Source organism: Boleophthalmus pectinirostris, unplaced genomic scaffold (genome assembly GCF_026225935.1).
Source record: "Boleophthalmus pectinirostris isolate CB_2022bp ecotype Guang Dong unplaced genomic scaffold, ASM2622593v1 HiC_scaffold_6, whole genome shotgun sequence".
NCBI lineage: Eukaryota > Metazoa > Chordata > Actinopteri > Gobiiformes > Gobiidae > Boleophthalmus > Boleophthalmus pectinirostris.
The window spans coordinates 16398672-16423935 of record NW_026571447.1 but is presented as its reverse complement, the minus strand read 5'-3'; the positions used below and the strand labels follow the sequence as shown (position 1 = coordinate 16423935).

Genomic DNA, 25264 nt, shown 5'->3' with positions numbered 1-25264 from the left:
AGCACGGAAGGTTCATTATTTTAATAGATCCTTGTTCCTATCCAGCATTAAGGAGCTGTGAGGTATCCCACAAGCCACTGTGCAGATCAAACCAAACATTTCCAAACACTATTGTACAAGTTACACTGCAGCAGATTATTAATTAAAATCTTCTGCATAAATAAACATTACATTACTAAACTTTACAACATAAAAAGCATAACGACTCTAGAGACACATCAGCCCATTTGACATTACAATGTGTCCAACGCAGCTTTGCGCACACGTGTTTACATTTTACAGAAACAAAACTTAAAAGCGCATGGCTCATTTGCATGAACAGCCGTGCTCCTTGTGCTGCTGATGCGGTTCAGTTTCTTTTGGACTAAAGGACACGACTCAGTGGAATATGAGTGTTCTCTCTGTGACAGAGGATGTGCTGTGTGGAAAAGGTTTGTGGTACTCGAAGCTTTTCACTGTACCAACTTTTGGCATTCACGGCGGTAGTGAGGAGTGAATGAGACACAAGCGAGCAAAATCATGGAGTCAGGGGCGTGTACACAGAGAAGGCAAACAAGCGAAGCGGTCAAATCAGAATTGAATATAAGCATTATATTGATATATACGATATGTCAGAATCCATATCGTGTTTAAAAAATATCTCAGTATATTTAAAATATCGAGATATCGCCCACCCCTATTTTTAAAGATCCTATATTACCCAGAATTGCCCCTTGTGAGCTTTATGTCATGTTAGAATATTGTTACCTCATCAAAAACATACCTGGAGTTGTTTTTTAGTAGCCATTTGTTATGAGTCTGTCTCCATCTCCAAAGCTCAAAATACTCTGTTCCAAGCAGTAGTTTTCAAGTTAACAGATACCTTTTACATTTAATTTAGTAAAGATTAGAAATTCAAGGACTGAAATAATCCAGATGATTCTAGTGAAGGTGTATGGAGTTTAAAACCACAGTGGAGCTCTTCCTGTATTGCCACATCACAAGGTGGAATAGAGTGTTTTCCGTTTGAGAGAAGAACACAGTCTAAATACTGTATGTAGGGTTTGTGTGTGAATGGATCAAAACACAACTCCGGTTATGTTTGTGGTGAGGAAATAACATTACAACATAGATAATAAAACAGCGTAATATAGACCCTTAAATGACAAACTGTAATCTTTCCAATCACAGTCAACTGACACAGTACAACTTGGGACTGAACCTATGGTTTTTATATTACTGCCAAACTCCATTATTAACTACTGCCTCTCTAATTAAGCTTTGTCTTAATTTTCGCTAACAAGCCTTTCTTCCAGTTCTTAATTAAACCATATCTAGATTATGTCTTGGTGGCTGCCCCGAAAATGCAAATGTCTTTAAACTCCCAGCATGTGTCCGAGGAGCCCACCTGAATCACTGCTGTTACTGTAATTAGAAAGTGAAGGCGCTTTAACATCATCTACACTAAACTAACCAGGCTCTGGACCAGCTGTGCTCCCTATAGAGGTGAGTACACAGCCAATTATCCAGCGTAAATATACTTGTGTTTGCATACACAGTGTAATAGAGCTTCACCAGAGCACAGCACCACAGTGTAAAACATATGGGAGCTGTCCGGAGCTGCACCGTGGGCTGGGGCTGACAGGTAAATAATGAGAGAGCAGAAGAAAATGTGCTGTAAGCAAAGACAGTGGACAAATTCTACAAAAATGCTATAATATGTTTACAGGTAGGAATAATGAACTGCCTTGTTGCACTATATTATAATGCTCTACTAATTATGTGTATTAGATAGCAAATAACTATTGATACAACTAAATAATATTGTCGTCCCTTTCTCTTCCCCTTTCTCTGTAACTTCTGCTATCAGGCTCCTCATTTCGGTCTTAACCCTCTCCAGGCAGGCGTTGCAGATTTGCAACAGCTAAATTCCAAGTACCTACTTACTCCACATCCATATTATATGAGCTTTTTATAACTCAGGAGCCTTTTTTCCCATCCATGCTGATAAACGTGGGCAATGCAGACTGTGTAAGAATGGCTACACGCAAATGGCCTGCCAGAAGTGCAAAATACTTTTTTTGTTTACAAAGGATAAAAAAGTCAGAATTGTATATTACTACCCCATATTATAATTTTCCCCAAATATCAGATTTTTCCTGATACTAAAAATAAATTTGAGCCTGAGAGGGTTAAAATGATCAGGTGTTATTTAGCTGCTTTTTCCGTAAATAAATTCCTATTCCTTGTATGAACTCAGCTCTAAATTCGCCCTTATAACCGCTAGCCTCTGTGAGCTTCATTTGGCTGGAGCTGAACGCACTCACACTCCCTTAGTCCACTTCTTTATACAGTCTATGTGTACAAAGCAATTTTCACCAAGAGAAAAGGTGCATTTCACATCTACTAAATATTTTTTAATGGTGAGACATTGCTCTAGTTCTCCATTTAAAAGAGCAGGATTCCCTCTTAACAGGAAGAGACAAAACAACTGAAATGTAGGTCAGTAAGACTTAGAAGTCAGCCAGTCTGTAGCAGTAAAAATAGGCAAGGTGGAATAAGGTCGACAGGATTCACATGTAAAAAGTTGTTTGTTTCATTGAAATGGAGCGAAGGATTATGGCCCATGTAGTTCCCTCTGGTTTTACAGTATATAATAGACTTTTTGAAACTGGAATATTACAGTAGCACAATTACTGTTACATCCCTATTACTATTTTTGTACTCTCATTTATGTACATTTGCAAACATCTTTTCATATTCAGAAAACATATAGGCCACATACTAATACATACTGAGCCCCCTCTCAGCCCCACCCACTTGTTTAAATGTCTCTTTATCTTCATCTGTCCTGACACAACCTTCCCTGCCACTTCACATACATCTTTACTGTCCATAGGCTCCGGGCCAGTCTGACCACGGTCTGTTCCTGCTGATGGATCTGTAGATGAATTGTTGATGTGATGAATGGCATGTCCAGAGGGGAGCTGTGTCTCTGCTCTGTATGTAAGAGTCTGATATTGGATTGTACACAGAGGAGGCCAGCCTTGACATGCAGTAGTGGTTTGTATGATGTTTATGCATGATTAAACTTGCAGAATATGTGGTTTGTGGAAAGATTTATAAGGGAAATAAGTAATTGTATTATGTTTTATGACTACATCTTTTTTTTTATTCAATGTTGCAATGTAGGCTAATAGTTCTTTGTTTGTGCCATGTACCAATTGTTAGTAGCCTAACTGATGGACATATATCCACAACTCCAAGTACTGTACAGCTGTAATGATCCTGTCAGTGTGCCATTGGCAGGATTGGGAAGTAACTGAATACTTGTACCATAAATATTATTTTCTTTGTATGTTCTTTGAATACCAATTTGGAGTAACTGTTAGTTTTTTCATTTGGTGGTATTCAGAATACAGTTACTTTCCTAAAAATCAAAGGAATAAATGGCAGTACTACATGCAATTTTGACTTAGTCTGCACAGTATTAGTTAGAAAAAACAGTTAACTAATTAGTTTAACAAATTAGTTAATGCATAACAAACAATTGTTTGTAATTATATCTCATGTTTTTTACTCTATACTATGATGCAACTAGATGTAAATGTATTCTAAATATTCAGAATATAGTACTCTGAAGGGCCCTGGTAATGGAACACATTACAAAATACATTTTAATTTGGGTGTTCAGTATTCTGTAACTATACATTTTCAACGTATTCTTCCTAACACTGGTCATTGGGTAAAACACATTCCCTACACGTTGGTATGAACAGGCCCCTTCACAGTCACTGCAGTGTGAAAATTATTATTATATTTAATGGAGTAACTAGAACCAAATCATGTGTTGATTTGTAAATAATATTTTCTCCTCTGTTAATTCAGTAACTATCATGTCTGTACAAATGAACACGCTCATTCAGCCGGTAGCTATGATATACTAGTCATTTCCTATTTACATAGTGACAAATGCACTAATTAGCAGACTTGATTAGCTTACCAATTAGCATCCTCAATGAGTCTGTTAGAATCAATTCCATAAAGCTAACAAGAGCTAATGCACATTATGCTAATAGTAATTCATTTAGCATGTCGCAATTAGCATGGAGCTGTCTGGAAATATCCACTGGCGTCTTGTTTTGGACACTGTCACACAAAAATAAAATAAAACAATAAAAACAGTGCCAAAGATAGTGTTGGGGAAATGTGAATGAAGAGAAGACATTATTTGTGAAAACAGTATAGTGGCAATTTGAGAATAAAAAGAAGCTATAGTAACATTGTGGTCTTGAGTAGACTTGAGGCATGTGAAGAGAGCGACAGGTGCCTGTGCTTCACCATAATGAGGCCTAATGAGGACACCTGTCACACCTGGCTCTGACTTTGAAATGCCATTTTACCATCTCCACTTCCAAACACATCACTCATTCACATTATATTACTATTATATTATACACTATTTTATTTGAATCAGTTTCTTCTAGCAGTTGCTTAAAATGATGACGATGAATGCTGTTGGTTGGTTGGTTTAAACCTAAAATGCCTCTCTCTGATCTGAGTGGTTACTACCTAAACCACAGCACATATAGCCCATCATTAATCTGTGCTAGTGCAGTGAATTCTTATAACTACATACAGATCTTTTCCATGCAAAATCAATGCCATATTTGTCTTAGTAATTTGAAATATATGACAGAGATTTTTATACTTTTGAAAGTATGATAGTAGCTGTAATTACAAAGTGCCCAAAAGTAAAAAAAAATCTAGGTTTCAGTTTCTGGAGTTGGAATATATTGCAAAAATCTGAAACTATTTACTTCATACAGAGACCCCACTCTTTTCATGGACAAAATTTAAAAACTTTTCCATGACTTTTTCATGACCTAAAGTGAACTTTCCATGACTTTACGGCACCCTACAGGTGTAGACTTCAGTATATTTTTAGGGCTAAATATGAAATATTAACCATTTCCACTCACCTTATGGTTTGGGATTATAGATTTTTAACATTCAAAATACTGTCAGTGCTTTTATTGTTGTCTCTTTTAAACAAAAGACATAGACGCAGACGTTTGGAAATTATCATAATAGCTTCATGATAACTTAACAGAATGTTGTAGTTGAAAGTGTAAATAGATACTAAAATTCCATGACTTTTCTAAAACTTTCATTGAATTTTCAAAAAGCAATGACTTTTTCAGGCCTGGAAAATTACATTTTCAATTTCCATGGCTCTTCCAGGATTTCCATGACTGTGATTATATAGTGGTGTTCACAAAATTCTCAATATGTAGCTACAGAGCCACAAATATTTTTCAATTGGTAGAAAATAATTCCACTATCTCCTGCAGCTCACTGTCGCCCGATCAATTTGAAAGCAGCAATATCAAGACACAGTATATATGTATTGTACACTAGTGTATTGATAGTACAGTCCTTTCAGAAAGCATGTCTCAGCCTCAGTGACGGGAGCCTATCTCACATGCCTCTATCAGTGTGACACCTGTCCAGGAGACGCTGCATGATCTGGTTCACGGCGGAGTGGACCTGTGATTGACAGGTGTTTAGAGCAGCGCCAGCAGCGGAAAAAAGGTAAAAATAGAGGGATTTGGTGTCTTCCATCAAAGTCCCTGTCCAACAAAGAAGAGATGTGTGACTAGAATGCGTAACTGTAAAAGTAGTCATCCCATTCAACAGTCAAAAAAAGATGTGTATTATACCTGTACGAATAGAGTTAAATATTCAAATGCAAAGTTTAGTCTAATGTATTAATTTAATTTAGTTTCATTTTTGCCAACTAATATCACAAAAGGCCAACCATTATGTATCTCACAGCTTTTCATGGACTTGTTAGGGCCAAATAAAGTTATGAATCTAAGAAGTGAAAGCTCAAAATCAAATCATTTAATTTGGGGTTTATTAGAACTAATATGGCGACAAATGACATTTTTCTCATGTGTCTGACAAAAAATTATAGTTTTGTCGGTTTTTTATTTTATTTAATTTTTTTTAAACTTGCACATAGTTTGATCCAGTGCTGGTTTGGTCTTTGCCTGAGCTACTTTGTATTTTTGTTTATGTTTCATACATAATTGGTACCAGACTATTCTGTAATTTATATCCCTGAATATACTTAAAGTGCACTGCGTAACATTTTTAGTGGCCCTGCTTGTCTCCACGGAAATATTTTTGCTTGTCTCAAATGTTCCACAATATAGATTAAACTTATCTATCACAAGGGAGACAAGCAGGTTACAGCACTATATTACATTACAATTCAGATCTGTGGAGTGGCACCCCCTATTCACAGGAGGAATTTTAGGTATTTTTAAGGTATTTTCGAGCAATAGAAATGAATAAACGCTAGATGGATTTGTTTTTATTTCATACCATGGAACATTCCAGGCCAATAACATCTGCATGGAGACAAGTAGGTAGTGGACTTTCTACCAGAAAAAATTCACAGTGTACCTTTAATGTTTAATCAAGTTCTTTTACAATACTTGGAAAGACAAACATTCCTGTAAAAAAAAGACAGCTTCCACTTAGAGGTACACAAAACACAAAAATAGAAGCTTTCTGTGTCTCCAATCCATCACTAACCCCACCCCCTCCATTGCCACGGAGACAGCGGCCTGTAACCTATGTACTATTTGATGGATGCTGCGCGGGACAGGAAGCCACCTCCACCAAAACCCCTCGTCTCGCATGAGCTGCTCCGTCACGCGCAACTGCCTCGTAAAGTGACCAGGGGCCGGGTGTCACTGGGGGGGCATACGGAGGGATACAACAGCCCCTCACTCCCTCCCGCTCCTCCATAGATCCACCTGAAAATACCCTTGGAGCAGGCCCAGTATCCCGCTGCTCTCCCGGGATGGTGGCCTGTCTACTCTTTAATTGGGAGATAGATAACACAGCTGGGGCACTGTGGAGGTCCCTCCGCAGCCGCTGGTCCAGCTGGAGTAGGTCACTAGTGCTGCTGACACAGTAGGATTTAAATAGTGATCTGAACTGACCCATTTGGGAGTAATTATCATGTGCTGTATTTAAATGTCATTAGAACTATTCAGGTTAAGTTGTTTTATGAGTGCAGTTACTACTGAATTAGTGGAACTTGAGCATGATGTGCCATTAATATTACTGCTACTGCTACTTCTAATACTAATACTACTACTATCAGTACAACTCCCATAAGTACTACTCCTACAAGCCCTATCACTGCTAGTTTCACTAACACCACAGCTACCAATATTACTATCATTATTATTATTATTACTTCTACTACTCCCTGTTTACTTGCAGTGAGATTGGTAGTTTTAGTGCTTCTATTAGTAGTAATGTGTTTGTAGTAATAGTATAGTAGTAATAACAAATGAATTTATATTAACAATTATATTTTTGCTCTTTGTTTTTACATTATATTGTGATGTGTGAGTTAAGTGTAAGTCTAACTAATGTGGATAAATGCAGTGGTTTTAATCTAAACTACATTATTAAAATTAAATCAAACATGGACAATTTTGGCAAATTATAATTATCTGACCCACTGTGAGTGGGTAGATTCAAAAGTGTTAATATTAATAAAAACATGGTAACAAAAATGTTATCTGCGAGTGGGGCAGTATTATGTTTGCTTCCTCTTAATAGGGTTAACATTGCAGTCAATATATTTTGCATATTTAGTACCACACAAAATCAATGAAGTAAATATTGACAGCATACCTGTGTAGCCTAATGTAATGACATTTCTATTGAATTAGGTCCACTGTAGAAATTGTATGCTGTGGAACATATATTATATAACCTCATATATTCAGCGTTAAATTGAATGCATTCAGATTTTCCTATTGCCTCCCTGTCTTCATTAAACATGAAAGATAACAAGCCAAACTCAGATGAATGGTATGATTGTTATAAGAAACAATTTACAGGCTGCTGTGGGGAACGGGCCCGGCAGGTGAGAGACTCGCCGATAACTTTTAATTGCTTTTTGTCAACTCCAAAATGTACTTTCTGCACAGGGCCCCTTGGGAGACAATGATGTTATCTTTAAGTGTGACAATAGCTGGATATAGATGTGAGACAAACACAGAATGTGAATTGGCTGTGAGGTGATCAGGGTCAGAAGTTCCAGTTTGTAATATACACAGAGAATTAAACAGAACTGCAGCCAAGGGTGATGCAAAAGTGTTACAGAATGTAGACATTTTATCCTTGCTGTGTATTTTGATAACTGTTGCTTCAACCCTGTAGGGTCTAGAGTAGTTTTAGTTTATCCAGGTTTATCCTAGTTTAGTCCTGGTCTGAACATGCTTAGCCTTTCTTTATTTATTAGCTAAAGGTCCACTACGTAACTTTTGTGTCACCTGCTTGTTCCCACAGAGATGTTATAACTTAGCCTCCAATATTCAACAGTGTGGCATTTAACACATCTGTCTTTATTCTTGATTCCATTATGTTTTTATTGCACAAAAATACCTTCAAAAACATGTTTTCTCACTATGAGCAGGTTCGCCTTTTCAGAGATCTGACTTGCAACCTGACTTGGATATGTCACCTTGTCTCCAAGGCGATCAGTCATTTAAATTATATACTGTGGAGCAGTATGCAGAAATGATATCTCAATGAAGGCAAACTTATGGTTGAAAGAATTCATGTGGGGGCGATGTACCTGAGTTTTAAGACAGGTTTTATCCTTTGTTTTATTCACCAATTTTATGTATTTTCCTCATGTGAGAATGTATTTTGTCTCACTGAATTGCAGATACAGGGCATAGATATAGATGTAAGCCTGACACCAGCTGAATAAGAATACAGGTTATGGGGTGGGTGTGGGTCAGAGGTGGGTACGTACCACATGTCCAGGCAGGTGGAGTAGTCGGTGGAGCCCAGCAGGACGTCGGGGGGCCGGTACCACAGGGTCACCACCTCGTTGGAGTACGTGTGGCTGGGAACTGATTTAGCCCGGGCCAGACCTGCGGAGGAGAGACCACAACAGAATTACATTATCATTCAGTGACCTTCAACACAGAAATACAATACAGAATATGGCTGTTTTAGGGAGAATGCTGTGAATAAGTTTTGTTATTAATTATCAACAATGCAAGTCATAAAAAAATGTATTGTAAAGCAGCACAATTTTGGAAAAAACATATAATTGCAATTATGTGATAAGTATTAGAACTGCAATCATATTATATGTATTGTATGTAGCCTTTTGTTCAGAGTGCACCCAGCATTAACATCTGAAAGAAGACTAAAATATAAACTGATAAAACAATACAATATAGTATGAATTTCAGAATATATTTGTAGAGGTCTAAACTACAGGAACAACAAGATTTTTCCATAAAGACAGGATTATGTGTTGTATAATAACATTTATTGCAGCCTTTGAGATTTGACAACTGTACCAACTCAAATTGGAATTCTAATCCGATTGCAATACAGTATATTATGCAGCTCTAATATATTGAGTATTTTATGTTATATTATAATGGCAAGTAGTATATGGGTCTATTTTGCCTCAATCCTGTCTCAATCTGGGCATGGAACACATCTATGGAGTTAAAAGGTCCTTCAATATCGTCATAAATATTATATATTTTATTTGTAGTACTAATCGAAATAAAACTGGTCCAAAAATAAATATCATGAATAATTCAGTATATAGACTGAGCCAAACTATGGCTCCACCGGCATTAATAATGGGTTTTAGAGAGTCAACTTTGGGAAGATACCAATATGTGCACCCAAACCCATTTACGCGCATTGAATCATGAATGATACTGAAAACAATGCAAAAGAATCATTTGTATCATGTTAAGAACAAACTACAATTTAATGTGTGTTGTGTGTAAAGAGTTTTATTTATCAGAATCTGTACCAAGTATCAAGTTTGTTCCTCCTTAGTATCGAAATCAAGTTTGAAAATTTGCTATTGTGAGTACTTTTGGACTCTCTTGTGATCTGTTTTACTAGGACTGCTGTCACACAGAGTAGAGTTATATTAGAGGTCACACTTCATAATCATACCTTTTGGAATCGGTCAACATTAGCATTTTAACCGGTCTATGAAGGCATCTTGTTTATTTGTGAAAAAAAGAATTGCTCCATTATCATAACACATCCGTTTGTGCTAACTTATACCTCGACCTTGCAAAGTTATTATTTCCTGCAAATTCAATCGGACGTCTCGTGGGATAGATTTTGTATGTAGCCATTTATCTTATCCATGTTGCTTTCAATTCCAAACACATATAACAGCGTTTTGTAAGTGCTGTAGTGTCCTTTACTGACAGGGAAGGTGCCCCTATGAACCCAGTGTTGATGTGTCTAAGTCAGTTTTAACACTGAAACCATAGTGCATTTTTGTAAATTATTCTCAATGCTGTCTGCAATAGGTTTAGTGTCACAATATTAAAATTTCAAACTCAATTTCGATACTAAGGAGGAATAGACTTGATACTCAATACTTATTCCGATACCACAAAGATAGTAACTCATGTGGCCTTATATATATTATGTGTAATCCCTCAGTTGTCGAAGTGCCATAATGGTCCACGGGCGTATACTGGTCTGTGCAGTCTTATACTTGATATAGCTCAAGATCATTCTAAAGCTATTCAGAAAAGGTTAATTTATGTCCTGTGAATGAGTTTTTCTGAATTGATACTTGCTAAAATCTAGTTTTGATACTAGTTTAAGTATTGATTAGTATCTGATTTCTAATGCTTTTGACAACCATAAATAAGTTAAGTTAGAGATTGACAACTGACTATAACTTAAAGGTGCACTGTGTAACTTTTTGGTTGGGGGTCCGTCACCTGCTTGTTTCTATGGATATATCATTCCTCTGCCTGGAATGTTCCACAGTATGACATTAAACAGCTCTACATTGCATTTAATTATAGATGGTTTTGTAGCTAAAAAATACCTAGAAAAACAAGCATTTTGACTGTGAGTGGGTTTGCCTCTCCATAGATCTGACCTGTAACTTGGTCTGGTTTGGTCTCCATGAGGATAGCTAGGAAGAAAGGTTTAGTGTCATAAATCCATAAATTCCAGAAAAAAGCTATAACATCTCCATGGAGAAAAGCACTTGATGGACCCTCCACCAGAAAAGTTACACAATGCAAAAATAGCCTAATCTAATACTAATATTGTACCAATAAAAATAAATAGGGTACAACCAAGTCCCATTATTACCTTTGAAAAAATAAATAAATAAAAAAATGACCATATTAAGTATTGCTATCATATCTGGTCATTATTCTCCTCTTTCTTCTTAATAATCCCATTGAATAGTGAGGGTGTGGCCTGGAGAATGTGCTGGAGCCCTCGCATTATAATAGTCCCTCTTCTCAGTCGCGTCGCCCGTCTTCTGAGCTCCTTATGTACACTGAAGCGAGACAAGGCCCGAGATTGGCTTTTCAAATGGAAATGATGATTGAAGACCTCAGAGGTTTTTAGAGAGGAGCGTGTGACATGAATATGAGCCAGGTGCACCCAAGGGGCCAAAATACTATATGAGCTTTATAAAGACGAAATTGCATGTTATGGGTTATTTTCATTTTGGACAATGGGTGATCTTTGGTGGTATTACAGTGGGGATTCTGTTACAGTATTTGTCTGTATTTGCTGTGTGGTCCAATGGGGGTTATTCTAGCCTAGGGGTGGTAGTAATAGTAATAGTCACTGGTGTAGTTGATTTAGAGCTCTAGATATAATATAGTTATGGTATTGGGCAGCTGCAATAGTTTTCAACCAAAATTGCTTTGTTCAGTATTTTTAAATATAATGAAAGAAACTTAAAAAGGGTAGAATATTTTCAAACTGTTTCCAATCAGAAGAACCAGGATGTAGTCCTTCATCTCCACACAGGATCCCTGGACATGTTAAATATGAGGCTGATAATAGCAGAGTGCAGTTTAAATGAGCCACTGGCATTAAGTCTTTGTCTCGTCCCCAGAGCTCCACACTTTAATGAAAGCGTTTAGCTCCAGATACAGAGGACTACAGGGGACACTTCTGACAGGAGGGAGGGGACACTCTAAGAACAGTACAAGGGAGGAATGAGCAATATTAAGCCTATTAAATTTATTAGAATTGTTTCAGTAAAAACAACTATCATACTGAAAGGTCCAATATTACACAAAATTGACACGTGTGAGCTTCTTGCCATAGTATAATGCTGTTACCTAATTAAAAACAGACCAGGATTTGTTTGGTTTCATTCACACATGTTTGAGTAAACCTGGTTTATTAGCCTGTCCACATCTCCAAAGCTTAAAATGCGTAATATGGGCCCTTTAAACACTGTCTTGGTGATGGTGTGTTATCCGTGTGTCCATCTGCTCAATAACAACCAGGGGGGATATGAGTGAATTAATAAAAGAACAATAAGAGTATGAAAGCACTGAACTTCAAAACAAAACCATGATTAAAACTACGGCAGCGACAGAGAGTGTACAGTATATATGACATGGTGCATAATGTTTCGACAACAGTACTTTTGTACTAAACATTATTATCATTAGGTCCTTATTATTTGGAAGAAAAAGAATACACATTTAGTAGACAACTCTACCATCTCCGAGTCCGCAACCAGAGAAATAGGCGATGCTCCTGCGTTTGTCACATATAGAGCACTGTAATTTCCTCCCTGAGCACAGACAGTATCTGGTCTTCACACTGAGAGGCTATCATTTCCCCTGCAGGCGCTCAGCCCTTGTGTGTGTGAGTGTGTGTGAATGTGTGTGTGCAGGGGGCAGGACAGGACCCATACACTACTATAGTAATCATGAGAGGAGAGCCGTGCGGGAGGCCTGGAGAGGTGAAGCGGAGATTACAGGCACAAAGCAAAGTCTAAATGAAGTCGAGGTAAAGCTGTGAAGAAGCTCTCACATGGGCTCCAGAAGACTCAGAGCCAGAGCTCAAACTGGGCCATGGAAGAGGATCGACCAGCAGTGTGTATGGTACTGAGGAGATGGCTTACTGTAAATAATAAGGATTTATGACTGTCCAGAGAGAAGAGAAGTACACATGACCCCATTTGGCTGTAGAATAAAAAGCTAGAAAGCTAAGACTGTGATAGAAGTGAAGTTTTGGTGCTTAAGGTGCTAAAGTGGGAAATTTGGGACAGTCAGTACATGTTGGAGTAAGATAACAAACACTAGTTAAAGGCTCCACTAACTTTTCTGGAGAGGGATCCAGCACCTTCTTGTCTCCATGGAGAAGTCATTGCTTTGCCTGTAATATATGACAATGGACTTATAGCTTATTAAACAGTTTTATTTTTGCTATTTATTTATTTATTGCAGCTCATGTTTTTTAACAGTATTGTAGCTTTATAATTGTTTTTGTGGTTTAATTCTGCTCTTGGGTTATTGTGTCACTGGAATAAACTAGTTTCAATATTATCAGCAATATATCGAACTTCAAAATTTGTTATCGTGACAGGCCTAGCTGCAACCTTCCTTATTTAGACAGGGAAGCTGACCACTCTGCCACACTGTATACCCTAATGCTATACTGTCCAATTGTACATCTGTCAGAGCAGGGTCAGTGCATCCCACAGAGGTCATATATGGTACAGTTGGACATTAGCATTTAAACTATTGAGTGTGGAGGTATGACGGAAGCCTGTTTATTCATGAAGATTACTCCATCATACTGTGACAAGAGCACAGTTATGTATGCCTTGACCTTGTGGCATCATTTGTTTTTCTCAAAAGTCATTTAACTGGATAAACACTTCACATCTTACCCAGAAGGAGTACAATTCCATTTTGAGAGCATGAGAAATAACCAGCCAATCACTTCAGCTTAAAGTGATTCTGTCTTTAGGCATATTTTCTGATTTAAAATACATAATTTTCTTATTACAATATGTGTTCCAAATATAGATACATGTTGTTTTTTAATGAGCTTTTATACTTTTGTAGATTTGTTGACTTGGGGTATGAATAATAATTAAAAAAAACTGGAACAAACTAGATCAGTGTCTCTCTCTCTCTTTTTTTTTTTTACAATATCTTAAAACCATTTTATTTTTACTTGTACATGTATTTTTGTACTCTTGATATTTTTGCAACTTATTTAGAATTTATTATTACCATTTATATTGTTGTTCTTTGTTATTATATTATATTGTGATGTGTGAGCTACTGTGTCCAAATAGTTTCCCTTGTGGATCAAAAAAGTTTGGCTAAGTCTATCTTACCCGGATTTGGGACTAAGCATCTGACCTTATGATGGAAAAAAATGTTTTAAGAAGGTTATTCCAATCAATACTTTAAGGTTGTGTAACTTCTGCGTAGTATGGGTTTTGTGTTAGTGCAGTGACATTTGGACCAAAGCTTAGTTACAGCAATTTTGTGTTGATACAGAAGAAGCGTGCTACTTCAAAGATTCCATATAAACCCATATAAAAACATACACTGACTATCATGTGGTGGTGTGACCATGTGACCCTCTGTCCCTCAGGTAGGACACATATGAAGGTCAGTGGTGAATTATACATCAGAGGCCCAAACAGGACACACGTAAGCAGCTGTGTTTCAATAAGATGGAGGGCAAGCTGAAGGCTGACTGTCCATGGGTTTCAGAATGTTGGAAACAAATAGGACTGCTGCCATGGCACTTAACCATTTAAAACAAAATATTATATCTCCTGAAAAATTTTGCATATAACAGGAAGTTGAAACCCATGATACTGGCCAAAATACAAATGTATTTTGGCTGCCACAACAATCGCAACCCTCAAAAGATATTAAATGTGATTCCTGTTGCATTCTAGCCCTTGTCCAGATCATATTTTTACTATGTTTTATTTATTGGGTTAAACAGGATGTGCTCTACTGTGTTTTCAAACTCCATACACTTTCACTAGAATCATTTGGATAATTTTAACCCTACAGTTCCCCATCTCTACTAAACAAAAAGGTAAAGGGGACTTACTAATTGAAAACTACTGCTTAATCATCATGTAAACAGCCTAATAATAAAGGGTTACTTATGCATGTGTGAATGAAACAAGGCACAATTCTGGGTATGTTTTGGAAGAGCTGACAACATTTTAACATAGCTTTAAGTTTAAGTTGAGTCAATTTTGTGTAATATAGGACATTTAAGACTGATTCATATAAGTCCCTTGAATAATCCTGGAGTAATTTAGTTCAGAATGGATGTCAGTTGGACATTTTAGCCCTTGTTTGGCCCTGGCTGCGACTTTTGTTGTTGTTTTAGTCTTGATTTATCAGTTTTACCTCCTCACATGTTTCTAGTCATGCCAGTTATAAGAGTTATCACGTTCTGCACATTACATCATGCAGCTCTAGATACAGAATATGCCTGGACCCCTTCGGGCAAAGCAACCTGCTGCTGTTTGGAGTTAAATGGATGTTAAAAGACTGTTTGTAGTGTACCCATGCTGTTCCTCTTCCTCTGTAACAAGCCTCACTCAGAGACACACCATCGGATCCTGTTTTAAATAATACTTCCAATAAATCCACAGAGGATGATAAAACATGTTGTAAACACATTGGGGCTCAAGGGGATGAGGGCGCCGCTCGCTATTCCCGTCTGTTTTTACAAAGAAAACAGCCACTTTTGTTGTGAGACAAATTGAAGCAGGATTTATGGAGATGCAGTCTGTTTACAGTTAAGGAAAGAAAGCTTACTATGAAGATCATTGGTGGGAGGGCTGGAACAATTAATCAGCTAATCATAAACATCATCTGGACTATACAGATTTAAAAATATATACCTAGATAAAAATATATTTTAATAACAAAGACAGTGGCATAATTAAATCATAATGTTTTGGGTTTTTTTAACCTTAGTCTCAATTTAAGATAAAAATAATAGACTATTATAATAGCAATAGTAAACAGACTACTAAAATAATCATTAGTTGCAACCCTAATTGGTAAATTACATATTGCAAAAAATGTTTTTATAAGAAATCATAATTTGCCTGAACTTTTAAAAACAAAATCATAAAACAGATAACAGAGTTGGTTTAGCTATTCCTCTGTCAGTAAAAGTAAAAGGACCTGGTTTGGAGTAGAGCTCAGACTTTGGAGGAAGAAATTATATTATTTTTCGTATTAAAGGACACAGGTTGAAAGTTAGTGTAAGTAAAATCAATATTAAAAGCTTTTTCCTTTTGTTTTTGAAAAGATTAAATAAAATAGAATGAAAAATGAAGATCGATCAATAAGAGGCATTTTTTCCCATATCACGCAGCTGTAGTTTACTTGGAACTGGTAGATACCAACAGTTTTTGGATTATTTTAAGGTTCAGTTATTTTATACATAGCTGGATCATCTGCAGTGAAATGTTCAAATATGCTACTTGAATGACAGCTTAAGTGGAATGACAAATGCTGCAACAAGCTAAGGTGACCGAGCGAAAAATAACTTCAAACTTGATCAAATTGGACAGTTCGATAACAGCAGTGTGCAAGCATACATATCAGTTTTCTCAAAGTTACTATGAGCTAAAGTGCAGTGACAAGAACATCTGCTGAGTAATGACACCTCCCAACATGGCTGTCATTGGTGTAAAAGTGTTTAATTAGTGAGGCGGTGTCAGTCTGTTGGAGAGTGTCTCTTTTACCTGCTGAAGTGTGTTTACTGTCTATAGTGCACCACCTGCTGTTGTCAGACCTTTTTCACCGCTGATCATAGGCTTTACACAGTGATTTATAATATTACACGTTTAGTTTTTCCCCACTCTTATAAAGGAGGAAGTGAGGAGTTGTACTGGCTACTCTTCAAAAAACTGACCGTTGATTTCTATGTTTTTACAATCTTCAGATCGCAGTTCTTATTGTGTTTTACTGGGTTATCTTCACTTTTTTTAAAGCTGTACCATGTAATTTTTCCAATAGGATGCCTGCCACCCATTTGTCTCTATGGAGCTCTTTGAAACACTTTACCTGGAATATTCCATAGTCTGATATTAAACTTATGTATCTCCATACAAGCAGGTAACATCTACCACGCCAGGCCAATTTATAGGTCTAATCTGTGAAAAGGTGACCCCTTGCAGTAGGAAAGTATGTTTCTCAGTGTATTTTTGAGCAATAAAAACAAATGCAATTGAATAAACACTAGATAAATTATTAAATATGATACTATGAAACATTCCAGGCAAAGCAATATTAAAACATCCAAGGAGACAAACAGACAAAACCAAACCAGAAAAGTTTCATGGTGTAGCTTAGATAATAATAAAAATCTATTTTAAAAAATCTATCAAAAATCAATATCAATTGGCAAAGGATATTCTCACTTTGACATAAAGGTTGATTGATTTTTTCTCTAGAAATTTTATTTTATTTTTTTCATTTGTAGTGTGTATTAGAAATAAATTTAAAATATTGTACCTTTTTTCTCACTTCACTGCATATGATGTACATGTCTGAATTTCAGCGCTGTTATGGTTTACCTATAACTGCCTTTTTCCACTGTCTAATCATCAAACAAAGACAGATGAATACATTAACTTCAAAAGACCATCTAAAACTCCTAACACCATTGCGTCATGCTCCTTGACCCATCTGGCACCCCTTCGCCCCTCTCTCCAGTCCCAGTCCGGGCCACTTGTCACTGGGTGGAGAGGCCCTCGGGGAGCCCCGGATGCCAGGCACATTCCTCCAGCTCCATTGTCACATTGCTTCAGTTCTCACACATCATTATCCAGCAGCTGTTTCTCCACTACACAGCAACAAGCCCGTCTCCAGGAAGTCCACACACCTTCAGATACATAAACAGGCTACAATGTGGGCACAAACAAACATGGAGCTTTAACTTAATATTGGAATGGGCTGATATTTTGATGTGACAGAGATGAAGATTACAAATGTCCTTAAAAGTATTCAAAGGCTAAAGGTCAACAAAATATAAACACCTCATTATATATTTGGTTCGTATTTGTGCAATCATTAATAAAAGTGCCAAAATGTCCTTGGAAATATACTGGTTGAGGTTGAGGTATTGCACATATAGCTAATAAAAAAAATACTACTCAGTCTTACTAAACCTGGGATTGAAAGTAGTACCCATTGATATTTTGCAGAGACATCAGGCTGATAGTGTTCTACATCTATGGTATAATGTTTAGGAGATAAGAGCGTCAGTATGAGCGTTCATGGTTCTGATTAGGTGTTTCATTTTCAGCAAAAATGTGAGAGTAAAAAACTATTGGCTAATATTAGCTAGCTTGTGACTGTAATTATGTGCATGAGAGACTTGTTTAATGAGCGCAAAAATCAGTTGTAGTTGCAAACAAGTAAGATCTTTCTGGTCAGATTAAGGTGGTGTCCACACAACAATGTTTTTGGTCGAAACAGTGAAGTTTGTATTCGTTTTGGCATTTCAGGTGGCAATTTTTTTTAAACGGGTTCCAGAGTGGAGAAATCTGAGAATGCTGGCATTGCGTTGTCGTGTGGACAAGCAAACCGCAGCTTTTGGAAAACGATGACATTGCAACCCCGTCTTTGTGCTTGTGTTTGTTTGTTGGAAGAGGAAGGACTTTATGCACATGCGCTCTTTATCGTACTGTGTGTCCAGTAGCTCTGGCTGTATCCTGTTTACAGCACCATATACAGGTGTGGCATATGTATTACATCATTTTCACTCAGTGCTCCGTTGCCGTATGGACGTGAATATTTATTGATCTGACACATGTGTGGACGCAAATTTTTTTCAACCCCCCCCCCAAAAAAATAAAAAATAAATTCAGGAGTGCTGTTGTGGACATAGCCTAAGTCTAACTTGAGTAATGGCTTCTATCAGACTAATGCTTTCAGTTAACTTCACACCCCCATGTTGATGACATCAGCTGCAAAATGTCAATCCACTTGATAAATAGGGCAAAATTGAACCTTTCCTGAATATCTTTAGTATCTGATTTTCCAAGACAATAGACCTAATATTGTAATTTTGCAATACCTTCAAAACAACATTGTATGATCTTGTAGCCATATCCTCAGATATGTCACTCGTATTCTGTTCTCAGCAGTAGGTTAATGTCATTGTGTATAGGTAGATTTCCTCACAGTGGGACATGGATTAGTTTATCTTGGTGCTTGGTTTGTTATGAAGTTATTTTGTGCTATTTGCTGAGTCTCTATGGGCGTGCAGAATCTGATGCTGCGTGTGGAGTGTGCATTATTGTCCCAAGTGTTTCCCAGTGCGCAGTGTCAGCAGTGATCGAGTCAGAGCCAGCGAAGATAAGGAAGAGCTACTGGACGAAGCTACACTGACAGTATAAAGGCACTGTTTAAAACACACACACACACAATTAATAGAGCATTTCTACTAATGTAATTGTAACTGGCAGAAGTTTAACATAATAATTTTCAGCCAAGATATTTTGGCCTGCAGGTGCATTGTGTAACAACACCCAAGTGCTTTCAAGTGTTTCACAGTATGGTATTAAGCCTTTCTATCTTCATGGAGACCAAACCAAACCAAGTTAGAGGTCAGAGAGGCAGCCCTGCTCACAGTCAGAATGTCTGTTTTTCTAGGTAGTTTTTGAGCAATAAAACCACCTGCAACTGAAAAATGTAAGGTAGAGCTGTTTAATATCATACTGTGGGAAATTCCAAACAGAGCAATGGTGGTAGAAGAAGGTGACAGACCCACTACCCTCCAGTCCACCAAGTTTTTAAAGCTGACCTTGGATCAAAAAGCCAGCCAATCTATGTTCAGTATGCACATTTTGAAATATTACTTCAGAAACAGGAAATAAGAGTGAAGAATTTGGCAAAAACATGACACATAATTCTCACCAAAAATGATTTCAAACAATTCAAGAAAAATAACAAAATGAAATAATGACCAAAACTTTATTTGTCCACTGATTGATAAGAATGTTAAAATCAAAATGCCAAATGTTGGGAAAAAAAAAGGAATTTGAACTGTGACTGGAATAACAGTAATCTTGTTAAGACATGAGAAAAGGGGTTGGAATAAAACATTTTAAAGGGTCTATATTACACTATTTTCTAATCTATGTTATAATGTTGTTTTCTCATCATTGTTTGATTCACACATGTTTAATACACAGATCCAGAATATTTAGGCCGAGTTCTTTTCTCAAACAGAACGATATGAGGTAAAACAACAAGTGCTTCACTGTTTTGTTTTGTGTTTTTAAACTCCACCTTCACTAGAATCATTTGGATAACTTCAGCCCTGGAACTGGCTCTCTAATGAACTCAAAGTAAAAGGTAGCAGTTAACTTAAAAACAACTCCTACATGACAACAAAAGGTGGAACAGAGCATTTTCGGCTTTGGAGCTGCAGACAGAATATGCAGGATTGCTCAAACGTGTGAATGAAACAAAACACAACTCCAGGTAGTTTTTGAGGCACTAACAGCAGGCTTAAAGCTCACAAGAGTCAATTTCTTGCAATAAAGACCCTTTAAATTATAGTCTTGTTGTCACTGTCATAAATATTACAGACTAAATTTTTACAGTGCAGCATTTCAGTCATCACAGAATGGTCCATCAGCAGGTCCGTCCCGTGTGGAGAGGCGCTCACTGTCGACTGTGGAGAATGTTAGCACTAGCGGCTAATCCACAGCTACATGTGCGGCTATAATTAGAGGCTTGTCAGGAAATGGACTGGAGGCTAAAGTCATTCAGTGGGACACAATGAGAGCGCCTCTGCCAACGCTACATGTGTTTAGCTCCAGGACTTTAGTAAGAAAGCATGCTGCAACTGTGAGGGGCTCCTGAGGTACTGTGAGCGGAATACCTGATACATGTGTTCGTATTATATATTCTGTAATGGGAATACTTCCAATATACGTCTGGAAGCACATATAACGCTACTGTAGTAGAGGTACGGAGGTGGTGATACTTTGATGTCACGCTGGGGGTGTTCTACATATATCTTTATGGTGCAATGTTTAGGATTTAGCATGGTGACACAATGCACACATTAGCGAACACTGTCAAAATGAAAAAACTAGTAAATATAAGTAAGTAAAAATATAAGATGGATTTACATAATACATTTTCAAGACCTTGTAATCAATACAAGCATTCATGGTCATGTTTAGGTGTTTGATTTTTTAATAAAAAAGTGAGAGTAACTAACTGAAAAACTGTTGGCTAATGCACCATACACCATGTTTCTGTGAGTTTTAAACTGTTATAATGTTGCTACCTCACCGAAAACATAGCCAGAGTTGTGTTTTGTTTCATTTACCATGTTTTATTAGTCTGTCTACATTAGGGTGACCAAACGTCCGTTTTTCCCTGGACATGTCAGTTTTTTACATCCTGTTCTGGGCATCTGTTTTTGTTTTGTTTGTTTTTAAGTGATGCAAATGTCAGGGTTTTCATTTCCTTTCATTGGGGCCATTAAATTGAGCATCTCTTGTAGCTCTCTGTAACTCAGAAGGAGTGGGCAGACACAAACAGTCGGTCATTCTGCAACATGCCGAAGTGCAAATGTGCATTTAACAATGACTTGTACAAGAAATTCTCTGTTTTCCGTCCTGGTCATGACAAGTGGAAGGCCATGTGCACAGGTTGCGAGGTAAGAGTAGCTCAATGTCGAGGCCCCGCCCCCCACACACAGTAAGGTGTCCAGGTTTTCACAAACGGAAATATGGTCACCCTAGTCTACATTTCCACATTTCCAAAACTTAAAGTGCTCTGTTCCACCTTGTGATGCCATGAAGCTTTCACCTTTAAACTTTTGTTCAGTAGAGATTGGCAATTCCAGATATGAAATTATTCAAATTCATGACAAGGTCAAACAGTAACAGTATTTTCTGTTTGAGAAAAGTACTCAGCCTAAATATGCAGGGTTTGTGTGTTATACATGTGTGAATGAAACAAAACACAACTCTAGGTATGTTTGTGATGAGGAAACAACATTATAACATAGAGCTTAAATAAAGATAATACTATTTTTGCATTAATATTTATGGAGTAGAGACAACATACCTCCCTTAGGTGTTTAGTATACAACACATTTAACTTGTACTGCTTTAAAAATTGCCCTAAAAACACCATATAACAAACTCGGATCATTCCTTGACACTTTTCAAAAAATTTGCAGCAGATATTGAGTTTTCTGTCATTAACACTAACACGCTGCTAAAACTATTGACAGAAATACAACTTTATTTGTCCATTGCCACCAGCCTATAGCTATTACCTCCACTGAAATTATAGTCAAACTAGGTCTTTCCTTCCACCTGCTCACGTAATGAATCGCTTTTATGTTAGCTTGAATCAGCTCGCTGGGCCATTCGCTATTAGCATACGGCAAAAAAGCCCCAAGAACTCAACGCAAACTACAGCTGGAGGTGCCACTATTTGACAACCACTATTAAACTTAGAACGAATAAAAAGCCCAGGAAATGTCACTGAGGGGGCAATTAAATGGAAAATTTGTACTCTGCGGAGATACAAAGTTTACCCTAATGGCATTTTCCTTAACAAAGAGAAATCATATTCTTCGAGCAGGGGCAGGAGGTTAGGACTGCATGCTGGTTAGCAACACATAACCTGACGTAGAAATATTGTAATTACCATTTGTATTGCGAGTTGTGTGAAGAGTGGGAGCTGAAATTGTCCATGCGTATTTGCGTTGGCCAGAGATTTGGAGATTATGCCCCTTACTAAACAAACATTACAAATCACCCACCGCCTCTGCGCTTGGCCTCAATTAGTTCAGCGGTTGATGTGGAGCACGTGGTCTCCTTCAAAGACTCATTTTGTTGGAAAGGGCAGTTCAAGAGGCTCATTAAAAAGAGAGGGGAAATCTCGGAGGAGCAAAGGGAGCATCTGGACTGAGCGTTGAGAACCCAAATGAACAAAATCCCCACGCACTCCTCACTGCCAACGTGGAGTCCCTAAAGTAGTCGTCTGTGTAGCATTAATGACATTATATATCAAGGAAATGGCCATAGTGAGTAACAGGTGACTCACTCGTGCTTTGTTTTGGATTGCTTTTGCATGCCATTACGGAGCACTCAATTTGTTTTAGGACAATGCATGGATTCATTTTGAGGGTGCACTGTGAAACTTTTAGTTTGGGGGTCCGTCAACTGCTTTTTTCTATAGATATGCCATTGCTCTGCCTGGATTCTTCCACAGTGTGACATTAAACGGCGCTTTCTTACATTTATTAAATTATGGGTGGTTTTATAGCTCAAAAATACCTAGAAATACAGGCATTCTGACTGAGCAGGGGTGCCTCTCCACAGATCTGACCTGTAATTTGGTCTGCTTTGGTCTGCACAACGATGGAAAGGCACCATGTGGGAATAAAGCAAAGCACAACTCCAGGTATGTCTGTGATGAGGAAACAACTTTACAAGAGATCTGTGTACAATCCCTCAGTCGTCCAGGTAGAATCCATGGCAAAAGAAGAAATACAATTTGTCAACTGGACAAAAGTTTATACATTTCACAGCTCATCCAAGCTGCTTCTTCAGTTTGATCAGACACTGAAGGACATTTTCATATATCTGCCTGAAGAGAGGAGCTAACTACACTGAAACTACCCTGAAACTTTACAGTTTCAGTTAGTTAACTAGGCCTGTTGAACTTGCAGTGAGTGTGGGATCACATTAGCAGAATCATTCAGGGCCATAATGGGCGCTTTCACACCTCTGGGCCTGACCTGGCTATCCCTATTGTTTTCTTTGTTTGTTTAGATTTAGGTTTGAAGATGGAGTTGTAAATAGGAGACAAATGATGTCTGAGGCCTCCATTTCTGTTTAAAGAAGGACTCTCTTTCTTAACAAAAATAGCTTCTTTAAGTCCCCTCTCAAACCTTTCACTGGCTAAGATCTGTACCTCACTATTTTCAAAGGCATTGCTACTCTTTTGAGGATAGTGTAAAATGGGCCTTTAAGATCCTTTTGTTTGGAGACCATGCAAAATGTATAAGGGGAACGGATGATTAAAATGTAAGAATGTCAAGTAGCAAGACTCATTTATTTGTATTAAATGACTGCAGGCCTTGAGTAAGCCTTGGGACATTTAAACAGGGCCCACTGTTGCAGAGAATGTGTTATGTGAATAATAAAAGCCCGCGGCTGACATGACACAAAAATAAGCAACCTTGAGTTACTTGCAAAAACTGGAAGCACATGAATGAAATTATACTGAAAGTTGGTTCAAAGCTGACCAAACAATTCAAAATGAAATCCAGAGCAAAAGAAAATTACAAATTTTGAAATGCAAGGGGAGAAAAAATGAATCTTAGCAATGTTTCAAATAAAGTTCAGGGTTTACGAAGGAAGGACTGTCAGGGCCCGAGTTTAAAGGTGCACTGCATAACATTTTGTAACATTCATGCTGTTGATTATAAGCGTAATTAAGTTTCTGTTTAATTTTCAGGTCTCTCTAACATATTGTCATCAAAAGTTCAGAGATACAGGCTAACTGACTAAATCACAAGCAACAAAATACAAATTGTCATCTTTTCCAATGCTTAATTAACACTACATTGTTTCAAGGTCAAAACCACCCAATTTCCATCATCCCAGTCCTCTCTCTCTCTTTCTCTCTCTCACTCTGTGTTCCTACTTCTTGCCAATCGCTTTGGAACCCGTCTGCGCCTCTGTCACATGGTACAATCAGCCTGTCCTTTGTTTTTTGCACTCAGGTCTCAGCTGTCGGCCGTTAGTATTCGTACAGCCAAATCTCGGGCCGTGGGGAGTCCTGGCAGAGCTGAGCCACTCTAAACCCCCTCCACCTCCCTCTTCCATCTCCTCCTCTTCCTCAGCTGGTGCCCCCCAGGACAGGGCTGCACGATGCCCTGTTTGGTGAGCAGAAAGCCAAATGACAGACAAGTAAGAGACATGGGGTTTTCTGTTCGAGTTAATTTTGTTCACACTGCAAGGAAGACAATCTGCATACATCTAAGGACTTGGATTAAGAAAATAGGTCTTGGCTTGAGTAGTTTTATGATATGTACAACTGCACAAATACAAAAAATGAATGCATAGGTGGGTAGTGCTCCCGGTAATTCTCTTAAGTGCGCTATTTGGGAAATAACACTGTATTTCTCTGAGTAGTTTTCAGATACTTTACTCCAACTTCAGTAGTATATTTCAGTATCATACTCTTATTTGAGTAAAAGTTGGTTCCTCTTCCCACTGTAAGTAAGTCAAGTGACCAAATTCTTATTTTATCAAATTTTGTGGTCTTCATAAATACCAGATTTTGTGTATAAATTAATGTCCTGTGTATTAATTACTTTAAATTCAAAGCCGGACAGTTCTATTACT

The 25264-nt window shown here is 37.6% G+C and overlaps 1 protein-coding gene across 1 annotated transcript in view; it reads right to left on the bottom strand.

Annotated features, from left to right (window-relative positions):
- cdk14 (cyclin-dependent kinase 14) overlaps positions 1–25264 on the bottom strand; it is a 241898-nt gene that overhangs the window by 95842 nt on the left and 120792 nt on the right. The window contains exon 9 of the mRNA XM_055163590.1: positions 8837–8957. Coding sequence (XP_055019565.1) covers positions 8837–8957 — 121 coding nt within the window. The remainder of the gene's footprint in view (positions 1–8836; positions 8958–25264) is intronic.